The sequence below is a fragment of the Balaenoptera borealis genome (assembly GCF_965194805.1).
Source record: "Balaenoptera borealis genome assembly, chromosome: 11".
Taxonomy (NCBI): Eukaryota; Metazoa; Chordata; class Mammalia; order Artiodactyla; family Balaenopteridae; genus Balaenoptera; species Balaenoptera borealis.
This window is the reverse complement of record NC_138868.1, coordinates 11,242,796-11,258,681: the sequence shown is the minus strand read 5'-3', so window position 1 is coordinate 11,258,681 and position 15,886 is coordinate 11,242,796. Positions and strand designations below refer to the sequence as shown.

Genomic DNA, 15,886 nt, shown 5'->3' with positions numbered 1-15,886 from the left:
TATGCTTTTTATTACTGGGGTGCTCTTTAAACGTTATGAACAGAATCATGAGTTTTCATTTTGGTTAACAAAACAGGAAATGTAAAAAAAAATTCCTCCTTCCTTTGGCTAACTGCAAAGCCTCTTTTTTTTTTTTTTTTTCCCATTCAGGGTCTGCTGGGCCAATATTTAAAACATAATGTTATGACCTTGGAAAGAACACATCTCTGCCACTTCAGAAATAAGGAAACTGAAACCTAGAGAGATGGAGAAACTTGCACGAGGTAACGTATATTCCTACTGGCAGAGCGAGCTTAGAACAAGGGGAGCGTCATTGTGTGAAGACAGCTTAGTCTTTAGATTTCCCAATACTTGTGTTCTCATCCTGGATATGTCTTTTGTTAGCTATTTTAGTTTTCTTTTTTAAAAATGAAGACAATGATACTTATTATAGGCTGAGTGAGATAACCCACATAAAGTACCTAGTACGCAGTAGAGGTCCAATAAATAAATGCTGAAGCTCCTCCATCCATGCCCAAGATGTCATGTTGCCCTATGTGATAAAGCTTTATTTCAATTAGTAGTACTCATTTCCTCCAGTGCATTCATTATTCTTCTAGAATACTATGTCTCAGTTTGTTGAGGACAGTCCTGGCTCATGTATATCATCGCAGCATAATTATTAATCGCATCCCATTTCATTCTCAGAAGTGTCCTGATTTAAATAAGTCATAGAACCATCCTACCTAGAACTTGCTTAGTGCCCTCCTTAGGGCATCTTTCAATTCCTTGTTCCTCATACTATAGATCAAGGGGTTTAAAATGGGAGTGATAAAAGTGTAGACCACAGACACCACCCGGTCCATCTCAGGAGAGTAGCTGGAACTGGGGGACAAGTATATAAAGCTGGTGCAGCCATACTGCAGGAAGACCACTAAGATGTGAGAGGAGCAGGTGGAGAAGGCTCGGTGGTGCCCTTCTGCTGACTGGATCTGTAAAATGGCTACCACGATGAAGACGTAGGAGATGGAGATCACTGAGAGGGGGATGCTTAGGACGATGAAGCTGATGATATACAGAGCAGTTTGGTGAACGTGCGTGTCTGCACAAGCCAGGCGCATGACGGCAGGCATGTCACAGTAGAAGTGGTAGATTTCACTGTTGTTGCAGAATGGGAGATGGAAGATTAAAATAGTCAGTGGTAGTGACAGCAGGAACCCCAGTACCAGGGATCCTACCATCAACTGCACGCACAAGGGCCAGCTCATGATGAGGGTGTATCGTAGAGGGTAGCAGATTGCTATAAACCTGTCATAAGCCATGACTGCAAGCAGGACACAATCAACCCCACCCAAGAAGACAAAGAAAAACATTTGGGTGCCACATCCAGTAATAGAAACAGGAGTTTTGCCCATTGAAAGAAGATTTGCCAAGGCCAGTGGGGCGATGGAAGATGTATAGAAGATCTCCAGAACTGCCAAGTTGGCCAGGAAAAAGTACATGGGGATGTGGAGAGAGTGGTTGATCTTGACAATAACTGCAATGATGGCATTTCCACTGAGGCTGGTCAGGTACATCACCAGGAAGGCCACAAAAATCACCACCTGTACCTTTGGGTCAGCTGAGAATGGACGAAAGAAGAATTGTATCTTTGCAGTTTTATTTATTTCTTCCATGGGTACGGCATTGGACCTACGAAAAGGGAAGATGGCACAGTCTCTAGGTACCTCTCATTTAATACGATGCTTTCCCAACGTTTCCATTGACGGAAGTACTTTGGCAATTATGTGCACACTTTCATTTTAAAGCAGATCATGGAACATTAAAATTTGTACATTTGCCACCTTTACCCTCAAGTACTGAAGACTGAGAAATCCTCAGTGGTGGGGATTTTGATGATCTTTGCTTTAATTCCAGTGCCTAGCATAGTCCCTGATAGAGAAAGTTTTCCAAGAAGTATTTGCTGAATGAATTAATGAATAAAGTCAATTTAAAGTTCAAAGTTACAAAATAGATAAAATAGGGTATCAATTCATTATGGGAAACTTGAAATGTGAAATTTTAGGAATGTATAAATACCTGTGTGTCATAGTTTAAAGAAAATTGTGCTAGAGGTACATTGTGATATTGCATCACAAGCTCTGTAATTTAGCTCAAAACCTAGAGACTTTATTGATTCATTTTGCTTCCTCTCCTTTATCCAATAAATACCAGTATTTATTTGTCCCTAAATACTGATAGTTGGTCCTTCAAATTTTTCTCATATCAAAAAACAAACATTATATGATATTATTTATATGTGGAATCTAAAAAAAATAATAATACAAATGAACCTGTTTACAAAACAGAAACAGACTCACAGACTTAGAGAGTGAACTTATGGTTACCGGGGGGGAAGAGTGGGGAAGAAGGGATAAATTAGGAGTTTGGGATTGACATGTACAGACTGCTGTATTTAAAATAGATAACCAACAAGGACCTACTGTATAACACAGGGAACGCTGCTCAATATTCTGTAATAATCTAAATGGGAAAAGAATTTGAAAAAGAATAGATAGATGTATATGTATAACAATCACTTTGCTGTATACCTGAAACTAACACAACATTGTTAATCAACTATGCTTCAATATAAAATAAAAAATTTTTAAAGTTCTCATATCTATTACTTTGGTCCCTTCCCACTGCCCTATCAGTTCTATCCATTGTTACCTTACATTTGGATTCTTGTGATCGCCTCCCATCTAATCTTCCATTTCCCTTTGTTTCTCTCTATAATACATCCTGCTGTCCATTATCATATTATTCATCTGCTTAAAATTTTTCAATGCCTTCCTAATTATTAAATGACAGCTTTCTCACTCCTCTGCTGATTATTCCAGTCTCTCCTGGATCAGACTTTTTTAGGCTAATCCCACTATGGCCCTCAATTATCCCTGTTATATACCATATGGTCTACTCATTGGCTTCTTATCCATCATTCTCCTTTCTGCTTCATATAATTCTATTTTCCTTCTAGCTAGAAGTCTTCTCTCTGTTGTCTGATTCAAATCTTGCCCACTTTTAAAATTCTAGGTTATGTTCTTCTTTTGCAAAGTCTTTCTAGGCCACTCCAGTTTAAATCTCTCTCTCCTTTCTCTGAAATTCTATGTCACTCATAATGTTATGATTTTAGAGCTAACATACTGTCTTTACTGTATCTGTATGTTCTGTCCCAAATTATATTCTAGGTTCCTGGAGGACGAGGGCTCTGTCTTATGACAAATTATCATTTATTCCATGCTAAGTGTTAGGCAAAGTGAAAGTACTGAAATGCGTTAGCTTACTTCATCCATTAAACCAATTTAGTAGGCATGTACTATTATCATCCCCATTCTACAGATGAAGACATACAGGATTTTAAAAAGTTAAAAAGTGCTTTGAAGTCACATAAGTTGGAAATGGGAGAGCTGGGATTTGAAAGTTTGTCTATACAGCTTTTGTCCTTAATCTTTGTTTACACTACACTGCCTCCGCCTATACTTTATATCTCCTAAGTGGCTTTGTTATTTGATAGGTTATAGTTCAGCCATAGGTAGAACTCTGGATGGTCTATTGGAAAAAGAGCACCTAAGATCTGAGACCAAAAATGTTTGATTACAGTATTTCCAGGCAAGAGAAGCATAATTATAATTTAGACTGTGGTTTATCTAGTAAATACTGCCCTTGCCAATGCAACAAAAACAATCTCCCTTCTTTCTCTCGTAAGGAGCAGAGGGGAAGTGTTTGGTTAAAAACGATGGGGACTTCCCTGGTGGCGCAGTGGTTAAGAATCTGCCTGCCAATGCAGGGGACACTGGTTCAAGCCTTGGTCCAGGAAGATCCCACATGCCGAGGAGCAACTAAGCCCATGTGCCACAACTACCGAGCCTGTGCTCTAGAGCCCGAGAGCCACAACTACTGTAGCTGGTGCGCCTAGAGCCCCATGCTCCGCAACAAGAGAAGCCACCGCAGTGAGAAGCCCATGCACCGCAACGAAGTGTAGCCCCCGCTCGCCACAACTAGAGAAAGCCTGTGCGCAGCAACGAAGACCCAACACAGCCAAAAATAAATAAATGGATAAATTTATTTAAAAAGAAAGTTTCTCACTCATTGTGGTCTCTTCATTGTGACAAGATAAAGCTGTAAGTTATGTTTTATCTGGAAGGTATCTCAACTTTAGATTATATGAAGTGCTTTTGTTATTGCAAAGAAGAAACCAACTAGACACATATTTCAAAAGATGGTCTGGAACATATTTGTTTTAAATGATGCCAAAATATTGAACCAAATGTCGGGCATCATGCAAACAAATAACTGAGTGCTTTGCTTACTTCATTCTTTATGTAAATCTGGAGGGATGGTAGGGATTATTTGAATCCATGTTGTGCTTCCTAGACTAGAATGTATATATTCTAGAATCTAGACGGTACAGAGCTGTGTCCAGAACAAAGTGTAGTCCTAGGATCAACATAGCACTGCTTTTTTAAAAAGTCAATTTTAATGTGAAAATTTTTGGATATAAAAAAATAAAAACGTGGAAATAGTATGCATAGAAAAAAGATCTGCGTGAATTTTGGGAGATAAAAACATAAGATTTCCGAGAGATTTCTTGGTGGCTGATCACCAAGTCCTTAGGAATGTAAATCGTCTCTCGTGCTAATTAGATTACCTAAGTAGAAAAGATCTAAAAGTACAGATTTAGACCCTAGATTGGCTATTACTCAGTGGAATATATAATTCCCCAAACTTCCCAAATATAAAATCTTGACTTGGAACACCCCCTCCTTTATTATTCCAAAGAACACAACTAAAGTAGTAGTCAACACTTTCTAAGATCGGTATGCCTAGAGAAAACTCCCAGGGGATAACTAGTCTTTGGAAAGATGGTTTATTATCTCTTGAGACTGTTTACAATCATGCGACCAAGAACAAAGCTTCATGAGTTCTTCGTCCTTCACATAAACCCTGTACAAGTTGACTAGTGGACATGAAAGATCACACATACCCACAGAATCGGAGCTCTGCCAGGTTATATGATCCATCTCGTCCAAAGAGAATGCCTGACTTGTTCAAGGTTGCCCCAGTAGGTCATTTTTTAATTCATCATTTAAATATACACGGTACTGTAGAGGATGCAAAGATGATTGAGATGCCGTCTATTTCATGGAGTCATAGAGACAAGACTGTCAGCCAGATTTTCCCTTATTCTTGTTCTGTTTGCAACACCTTCCACCCTCTCTTGTCAGTTTCTCTCAATTTAAATTGTACACAACATTTAATAACAAGGGGAAAAAGGTAGTGAAAAGGTGATCTTTTAACTAAGTCAGTAAACTGTCTCTTTGATTATACAACCAGATTTTAGGAGAATGCATTCATTAAAAAAAGCATACAAATGTGGGGGAATTGTTCTTTTTAATGGCTGAGTAGTGTTCCATTGTATATATGTACCACATCTTTTTTATCCATTCATCTATTGATGGACACTTAGGTTGTTGCCATGTCTTGGCTATTGTGAATAGTGCTGCTATGAACATGGGGGTGCATGTATCTTTTTGAATTATAGTTTTGTCCAGGTATATGCCCAGGAGTGGGGTTGCTGGATCATTCCCTTTACTGTTAATAGGTTGAGTCATATAGAATTTGCTTCTGAAAGTCAATAATGGTAGCATATAGGCAATCGCACATAATACTTTTCAACATAATACTTTTACAAGCATAGTTTGAGTATATCAAATGACATATTCAGACACTCAACAAAAAGTTATTATTCTCCTACTGCATAATAATAGGTAACATTTATTGGGTACTGTGCACCATGCTAATCATTTTACAGGCATCCTTTCACTTAAGGGGTCCTTCAGTCCTATGCAACATGTACCTTTATTGTCCGTAGTTTTTTCAGATGAAGAAACTCAGGCTTAAAGTTTTAACCAACTTGCCCAGCTAGTAAATGGCAAAGTAACACAATTCCTAGGTCAGTCAGAAGCAAGTCTAAGCTTCTATCACAAAAATAAATTGTACCTCACTGAACAATGCACTGCGTGTAAGGCTGACTGATAGGTGTCCTAGAAAGACAAATCCTTTCATTCTAATTGTCCTTTATCTACAAACTATTTCACTGTAAAGTGACATGCCACAAGCCTTTCTCAGATCCTTACAAAGTCAGTGCTCAGTGCCCTGATTTGTAATCTCTCTCTCTTTCCTTTTTGCTCCTTCTTTTCATCCTCTCTCACCAACTACTCATTTAATCAATATTTATTTTAATAAATCTTTAAAAAATATTTATTAAGACCCCTCCCTATGTAAGGTATAGCTCTAGAGAAGAGGGAAAAGTGTAGAGAATGAGAGGGGGTGTCAATACACAAAGAGGCCAAAACTGAATGAGAGATAGAGTAATAAAAAGAATACAAGTCAAATTCAGCTAAGGGCTGTTGTAAAAGGACAATGTGTTAGGAAAGTGCAGGCGTATCTCTCTTTTCCAAAAATGCTTTTTGAAAAATTGCATGTAATTAGAATTATTTTTTAATGCATACAGGGGATTCTTTTTTTTTTTTTTTTTTAACAGGAGAAAATCAAATTTCATTTTGTATGTACCGGAACATATGGGGGATTCTTAATGAGAAGAAATCTTCTAGCCATTCCTTTTATAACAGAAGTAGATATTTTCTAATTCTTCAGCTTCTATTGACATTTGGGATGACAGATATATTTTTAAACTGGAGAAACCTTGAAAGTACTGACATTATATTTCAAGGCCAGTTAATTTCGGACTCAATCTGATCTAGAGCATGATCCCTTGACTATTTTGGACAGAGCCTCCTTCTTGCCATTAATCATTTTGAAGAACATGGATTTCACAGTATGCATTCTTGAATTCTCCTTAAACTGTCTAGTAAAGGACGCTGGTTCTGAGTCAAAACTGAACTTTGACTCTTTCTGGGAAAAGCTCCACTCCATATTTAGTTTCTGTTCCTTGGCCAATGTCCACAGCAAGCCTTGTCCTGGTTACAAGCTAGGGATTTTCCTAATCTTCTAAAATCTGGAGTCTGGAAGGAGATTCTTACCTTTTAATGTACTCCTGTGGACTGTAAGCCATTGCAGATTTACATGAATCCTTTGCTAAATGCTGAGGGCCCCAGTGGTCTGTCCTCAGAAGATCTGTGGGCTGGCATGCTTACCACTTCTAGATTCATGTATCTCACTGATTCAGGGCACTATGTTAAAGCTCTTCTCAAACTAGATCTGATTCCTATCTGATCAATTCTGGGACTGAGAGTATGGTCCATCCTGCCTCTTCTTTGTATAAGGTAACATCTGTCTATACTTATATCTCTGTAACCTGGAACTTACCTTTGAAGTTCCCTTGATATTTGGACTTGAAATTATCATCAAATAATGACATTCATAATAACTAAGCTGGCTAAAGTGACGCTCTTGGTCCCCTGAGATGACTTGGGAAGGTCTGCTTGGGAAGCATAAAACAACAAGATTAAATTCAGTGTTCCTAAGAGTTAAAATTGCATCAGGATTATTCCATTGGTACAGCTTCCCTAAGGATTATTTTTTAGTCACTTGTTGATGAACTCAGTGATGAGGTCAGTTGGGGAAAAGAAAAATTACTATTTTCACTTGATTTACCTTGAAATAATATTCAAAAAAGAAAATTTCCACATGTGGCATTATTCATTGTTTTTTTTTTCTTTTCCATATTCTGCAATATCCCCTTTTCTCTTTGCTTCTGGGAAATTAATTCCTCTCGACTTTACTCTCATATCTCTGATATTCCTTCTTAGTCTACATTATTCATTGTTTTTTTTGTTCTTTTCCATATTCTGCAATATCCCCTTTTCTCTTTGCTTCTGGGAAATTAATTCCTCTTGACTTTACTCTCATATCTCTGATATTCCTTCTTAGTCTACTTTGCTAGCTTCTATACTTGCCCTAACTCCCACTCAGGCTGGATCTTGGCCCCAGGCCCTCTTTTCTATTTACATTTTTTTGGTAGGTAATCCAGTTTAGTTGTTTGTCTTTAAATACAAAAACAGGCTGATAACTCTCAGATATGTTATTTGCAGCCTAACTTTGTCCCTGAACTCCAGACTAGTATATCCACTGTCTAGCTGACATCACTATTTGGATCCTAGTAAGTATCTCACATTTAACATATCAAAACCAGAACTTTTCACCCACCATCTACTTAGGTGTTCTGTATTGAACCATTCAAATCCTGATGGTAGTCTCTCAATTTACTTGACATTTGGGACTTTCTTGGTGGTGCAGTGGTTAAAAATCTGCCTGCCAATGCAGGGACACAGGTTTGATCCCTGCTCGGGGAAGATCCCCCATGCTGCAGAGCAACTAAGCCCGTGTGCCACAACTACTGAAGCCCACGTGCCCTAGAGCTCGTGCTCTGCAACAAGAGAAGCCATTGCAATGAGAAGCCTGTGCACCACAACGAAGAGTAGCCCCTGCTCGCTGCAACAACGAAGACCCAACGCAGCCAAAAAAAAATTTTACTTGACATTGATGAAACTAATGCTTCGTTCAATTTCATGTAAAGCACCTGAAGAGATGGTTTTCTTTCAGTGTCTCTTGGAGAAATGGGGACCATCTAGAGCGTCTTTTTTTATTAAAAAAAAAAATTTTTTTTAAGGTTTTTCATGAAATCATAGAACTAGAAGGGATTTTAGAGGTCATGTAGTGGGTGACCATATCTTGGATCTCCATATCTCAAAGGGCCTTCAAGATTATTAATGGAGTTTTCAAGGTAATTTTAATATTTCAAAAGCCCTAGCATATGTCATACATTTTCTTGGGATACATCTATACATGTATTGTTATTATTATCACTACTACTCTTTGTTTTTTGTTTGTTTAAAAGATAGAGTTAGGCAGATAGTAATTTTCAAAACTTGGGGGTTGGAGGCAATACATAAGAACGGTTAAAAGAGTAGGTCTAATTCAGACAGACTTGGATGCAAACCTTGGCTCAGCCACTGACTATATGTGTGCCCTTGGGTACATTAATTACATTTTCTAAGCCTTGGTTACCTTATCTGTAAAGTGGCAATGATAGTACTGTTTCCCTCTCATAGAGAAGTTGTGGAGATTGAATGAGATAATGCACATGCAGTGTTCATTATGTTACATAACACTTCATTAGCTTTAAAAGGATTATTGTGGGGTTTATGGAGAAAACACTGTAAAATTCATATGGTGCAGAGAATGTTAAGAGCTACCGATTATTCAGCCTTCCTTCCAGTACAGATACTTATGCTCAATATTTTATTTTTCAGCTTTGTTGAGGCATAATTGACAAATAAAATTTGTACGTATTTAAGGTGTACAATGTGACATTTTGTTATACATTGTGAAATGATTACCACGATCAAGCTAATTAGTATAACTTTCATCTCATATAGTTGTTTTTTTGTGTGTGTTGAGAACACAATATCTACTCGCTTAGAAAATTTCAAGTATACAATGCATTATTGTTAAATTTAGTCACCATGTTGTACATTAGGTCTCTGGAATTTATTCATCTTATAACTGAAAGCTTATACCCTTTGGCCAACATCTCCCTATTCCCCCTACTCCCTGACCCTTGGTAGCCACACTTCTACTCTCTGTTTCTATGAGTTCAACTATTTTTTAGATTCCACGTATAAGTGATACCACCACTTGTTTTTCTGTGTCTAGCTTATTTCACTTAGCATAATCTCCTCCAGGTTCATGCTTGCTGTCACAAATGGCAGGATTTCATTCTTTATTAGGCTGACTAATGTATATATGTTCCATTGGTCAATGTGTCTGTTTTTGTGCCAGTACCATACTATTTTAATTTCTACACCTTTGTATTATAATTAAAAATCAGGAAGATTAACCAAGATGGCGGAGTAGAAGGACATGCTCTCACTCCCTCTTGCGAGAGCACCAGAATCACAACTGGCTGCTGGACAATCATTGACAGGAAGACACTGGACTTCACCAAGGAGGATACCCCACATCCAAGGACAGAGGAGAAGCCACAGTGAGACAGTAGGAGGGGCGCAATCAGAGTAAAATCAAATCCCATAACTGCTGGGTGGGTGACTCACAGACTGGCGAACACTTATATTACAGAAGTCCACCCACTGGAGTGAAGGTTCTAAGCCCCACGTCAGGCTTCCCAACCTGGGGGTCCAGCAACGGGAGGAGGAATTCATAGAGAATCAGACTTTGAAGCCTAGTGGGAATTGATTGCAGGACTTCGACAGGACTGGGGGAAACAGAGACTCCACTCTTGGAGGGCGCACATGGAATAGTGTGCGCATCGGGACCCAGGGGAAGGGGCAGTGACCCCAGGGGAGACTGAACCAGACCTACCTGCTAGTGTTGGAGGGTCTTCTGCAGAGGCAGGGACTGGCTCTGTTTCACTGTGGGGACAAGGACACTGTCAGCGGAGGTTCTGGGAAGTACTCCTTGGCATGAGCCCTCCCAGAGTCTGCCATTAGCCCCACCAAAGAGCCCAGGTAGGCTCCAGTGTTGGGTTGCCTCAGGCAAAACAACCAACAGGGAGAGAACCCAGCCCCACCCATCAACAGTCAATTGGATTAAAGTTTTACGGAGCTCTGACCACCACAGCAACAGTCAGCTCTACCCACCACCAGAGCCTCCCATCAAGCCTCTTAGATAGCCTCAACCACCAGAGGGCAGACAGCAGAAGCAAGAAAAACTACAATCCTTCAGCCTGTGGAACAAAAACCACATTTACAGAAAGATAGACAAAATGAAAAGGCAGAAGGCTATATACCAGATGAAGGAATAAGAAAAAAACCCAGAAAAACAACTAAAGGAAGTGGAGATAGGCAACCTTCCAGAAAAGGAATTCAGAATAATGATAGTGAAGATGATCCAGGACCTCGGAATAAGAATGGAGGCAAAGATTGAGAAGATGCAAGAAATGATTAACAAAGACCTGGAAGAATTAAAGAACAAACAAACAGAGATGACCAATACAATAAATGAAATGAAAACTACACTAGAAGGAATCAATAGCAGAATAACTGAGGCAGAAGAACGGATAAGTGACCTGGAAGACAGAATGGTGGAATTCACTGCTGTGGAACAGTCTAAAGAAAAAAGAATGAAAAGAAATGAAGACAGCCTAAGAGACCTCTGGGACAACATTAAACGCAACAACATTTGCATTATAGGGGTCCCAGAAGGAGAAGAGAGAGAGAAAGGACCAGAGAAGATATTTGAAGAGATTATAGTCGAAAACTTCCCTAACATGGGAAAGGAAATAGCCACCCAAGTCCAGGAAGCGCAGAGAGTCCCATACAGGATAAACCCAAGGAGAAACACACCGAGACACATAGTAATCAAATTGGCAAAAGTTAAAGACAAAGAAAAATTATTGAAAGCAGCAAGGGAAAAATGACAAATAATATACAAGGGAACTCCCATAAGGTTAACAGCTGACTTCTCAGCAGAAACTCTACAAGCCAGAAGGGAGTGGAATGATATACTTAAAGTGATGAAAGGGAAGAACCTACCCGGCAAGGATCTCATTCAGATTCGATGGAGAAATCAAAAGCTTTACAGACAAGCAAAAGCTAAGAGAATTCAGCACCACCAAACCAGCTCTACAACAAATGCTAAAGGAACTTCTCTAAGTGGGAAACACAAGAGAAGAAAAGGACCTACAAAAACAAACCCAAAACAATTAAGAAAATGGTCATAGGAACATACATATCGATAATTACCTTAAACGTGGATGGATTAAATGCTCCAACCAAAAGACACAGGCTTGCTGAATGGATACAAAAACAAGACCCATATGTATGCTATCTACAAGAGACCCACTTTAGACCTAGGGACACATACAGACTGAAAGTGAGGGGATGGAAAAAGATATTCCATGCAAATGGAAATCAAAAGAAAGCTGGGGTAGCTATACTCATATCAGATAAAATAGACTTTAAAATAAAGAATGTTACAAGAGACAAGGAATGACACTACATAATGATCAAGGGATCAATCCAAGAAGAAGATATAACAATTATAAATATATATGCACCCAACATAGGAGCACCTCAATACATAAGGCACCTGCTAACAGCTATAAAAGAGGAAATTGACAGTAACGCAATAATAGTGGGGGACTTTAACACCTCACTTACACCAATGGACCGATCATCCAAAATGAAAATAAATAAGGAAACAGAAGCTTTAAATGACACAATAGACCAGATAGATTTAATTGATATTTATAGGACATTCCATCCAAAAGCAGCAGATTACATGTTCTTCTCAACTGCGCATGGAACATTCTCCAGGGTAGATCACATCTTGGGTCACAAATCAAGCCTCAGTAAATTTAAGAAAATTGAAATCATATCAAGCATCTTTTCTGACCACAACACTATGAGATTAGAAATGAATTACAGGGAAAAAAACGTGAAAAACACAAACACATGGAGGCTAAACAATACGTTACTAAATAACCAAGAGATCACTGAAGAAATCAAAGAGGAAATCAAAAAATACCTAGAGACAAATGACAATGAAAACACGACGAGCCAAAACCTATGGGATGCAGCAAAAGCAGTTCTAAGAGGGAAGTTTATAGCTATACAAGCCTACCTAAAGAAACAAGAAAAATCTCAAGTAAACAATCTAACCTTACACCTAAAGAAACTAGAGAAAGAAGAACAAACAAAACCCAAAGTTAGCAGAAGGAAAGAAATCATAAAGATCAGAGCACAAATAAATGAAATAGAAACAAAGAAAACAATAGCAAAGATCAATAAAACTAATGGTTCTTTGAGAAGGTAAACAAAATTGATAAGCCATTAGCCAGACTCATCAAGAAAAAGAGAGAGAGGACTCAAATCAATAAAATCAGAAATGAAAAAGGAGAAGTTACAACAGACACTGCAGAAATACAAAGCATCCTAAGAGACTACTGCAAGCAACTCTATGCCAATAAAATGGACAACCTGGAAGAAATGGACAAATTTTTAGAAAGGTATAACCTTCCAAGACTGAACCAGGAAGAAACAGAAAATATGAACAGACCAATCACAAGTAATAAAATTGAAACTGTGATTCAAAATCTTCCAACAAACAAAAGTCCAGGACCAGATGGCTTCACAGGTGAATTCTATCAAACATTTAGAGAAGAGCTAACACCTATCCTTCTCAAACTCTTCCCAAAAATTGCAGAGGAAGGAACACTCCCAAACTCATTCTATGAGGCCACCATCACCCTGATACCAAAACCAGACAAAGACACTACAAAAAAAGAAAATTACAGACCAATATCACTGATGAATATAGATGCAAAAATCCTCAACAAAATACTAGCAAACAGAATCCAACAAGAGATTAAAAGGATCATACACCACGATCAAGTGGGATTTATCCCAGGGATGCAAGGATTCTTCAGTATATGCAAATCAATCAATGTGATACACCATATTAACAAATTGAAGAATAAAAACCATATGATCATCTCAATAGATGCAGAAAAAGCTTTTGACAAAATTCAACACCCATTTATGATAAAACTCTCCAGAAAGTGGGAATAGAGGAAACCTACCTCAACATAATAAGGGCCATATATGACAAACCCACAGCCAACATCATTCTCAAAGGTGAAAAACTGAAAGCATTTCCTCTAAGATCAGGAACGAGACAAGGATGTCCACTCTCACCACTATTATTCAACATAGTTCTGGAAGTCCTAGCCACGGCAATCAGAGAAGAAAAAGAAATAAAAGGAATACAAATTGGAAAAGAAGAAGTAAAACTGTCACTGTTTGCAGATGACATGATACTATACATAGAGAATCCTAAAGATGTCACAAGAAAACTGCTAGAGCTAATTAATGAATTTGGTAAAGTTGCAGGATACAAAATTAAAGCACAGAAATCTCTTGCATTCCTATACACTAATGATGAAAAATCTGTAAGAGAAATTATGGAAACACTCCCATTTACCATTGCAACAAAAAGAATAAAATACCTAGGAATAAACCTACCTAGGGAGACAAAAGACCTGTATGCAGAAAACTCTAAGACACTGATGAAAGAAATTAAAGATGATACCAACAGATGGAGAGATATACCATGTTCTTGGATTGGAAGAATCAACATTGTGAAAATGACTATACTACCCAAAGCAATCTACAGATTCAATGCAATCCCTATCAAATTACCAATGGCATTTTTTACGGAACTAGAACAAATCATCTTAAAATTTGTATGGAGACACAAAAGACCCCGAATAGCCAAAGCAGTCTTGAGGGAAAACAATGGAGCTGGAGGAATCAGACTCCCTGACCTCAGAGTATACTACAAAGCTACAGTAATCAAGACAATATGGTACTGGCACAAAAACAGAAACATAGATCAATGGAACAAGATAGAAAGCCCAGAGATAAACCCACACACCTATGGTCAACTAATCTATGACAAAGGAGGCAAAGATATACAATGGAGAAAAGACAGTGTCTTCAATAAGTGGTGCTGGGTAAACTGGACAGCTACATGCAAAAGAATGAAATTAGAATACTCCCTAACACCATACACAAAAATAAATTCAAAACGGATTAGAGACCTAAATGTAAGACTGGACACTATAAAACTCTTAGAGGAAAACATAGGAAGAACACTCTTTGACGTAAATCACAGCAAGATCTTTTTTGATCCACCTCCTAGAGTAATGGAAATAAAAACAAAAATAAACAAATGGGACCTAATGAAACTTCAAAGCTTTTGCACAGCAAAGGAAACCATAAACAAGACGAAAAGACAACTCTCAGAATGTGAGAAAATATTTGCAAACGAATCAATGGACAAAGGATTAATCTCCAAAATATATAAACAGCTCATTCAGCTCAATATTAAAGAAACAAACACCGCAATCCAAAAATGGGCAGAAGACCTAAATAGACATTTCTCCAAAGAAGACATACAGACAGTCAAGAAGCACATGAAAAGCTGCTCAACATCACTAATTATGAGAGAAATGCAAATCAAAACTACAATGAGGTATCACCTCACACCAGTTAGAATGGGCATCATCAGAAAATCTACAAAGAACAAATGCTGGAGAGGGTGTGGAGAAAAGGGAACCCTCTCGCATTGTTGGTGGGAATGTAAATTGATACAGCCACTATGGAGAACAATATGGAGGTTCCTTAAAAAACTAAAAATAGAATTACCATATGACCCAGCAATCCCACTACTGGGCATATACCCAGAGAAAACCGTAATTCAAAAAGACACATGCACCCCAATGTTCATTGCAGCACTATTTACAATAGCCAGGTCATGGAAGCAACCTAAATGCCCATCCACAGACGAATGGATAAAGAAGATGTGGTACATATATACAATGGAATATTACTCAGCCATAAAAATGAATGAAATTGAGTTATTTGTTGAGACGTGGATGGATCTAGAGACTGTCATACAGAGTGAAGTAAGTCAGAAAGAGAAAAACAAATATCGTATATTAACGCATGTATGTGGAACCTAGAAAAATGGTACAGATGAACCGGGTTGCAGGGCAGAAGTTGAGACACAGATGTAGAGAACAAACGTATGGACACCAAGGGGGAAAGCTGCGGTGGGGTGGGGATGGTGGTGTGCTGAATTGGGCGATTGGGATTGACATGTATAAAGTGATGTGTATAAAATTGATGACTGATTAAAAAAAAAATCAGGAAGTGTGATATCTCCAGCTTTGTTCTTTTTTTTTTTTTTTACAAGATATGACCATTTAAATTTATTAAAGTTAATTTATGTGGAAGGGTGTCCAGACTTTGGAAAGTATATTAATTGAGAATTAAATTAAGATCTTCTTGTTAGTTTATCTTAGTTATCTTTTCTTCAC

General features: G+C 38.1%; 1 protein-coding gene across 1 annotated transcript; it reads right to left on the bottom strand.

Annotated features, from left to right (window-relative positions):
• Window positions 1–256: 256 nt before the first annotated feature.
• On the bottom strand, window positions 257–7,795 carry LOC309605392 (olfactory receptor 10V1). The gene is made up of 2 exons (XM_082341242.1): window positions 7,065–7,795; window positions 257–1,671 (listed from the first exon to the last, which is right to left on the bottom strand). The coding sequence occupies exons 1-2, from the start codon at window positions 7,094–7,096 to the stop codon at window positions 726–728; spliced, it is 978 nt and encodes a 325-aa protein (XP_082197368.1). The 5' UTR covers window positions 7,097–7,795; the 3' UTR covers window positions 257–725.
• Window positions 7,796–15,886: the final 8,091 nt, after the last annotated feature.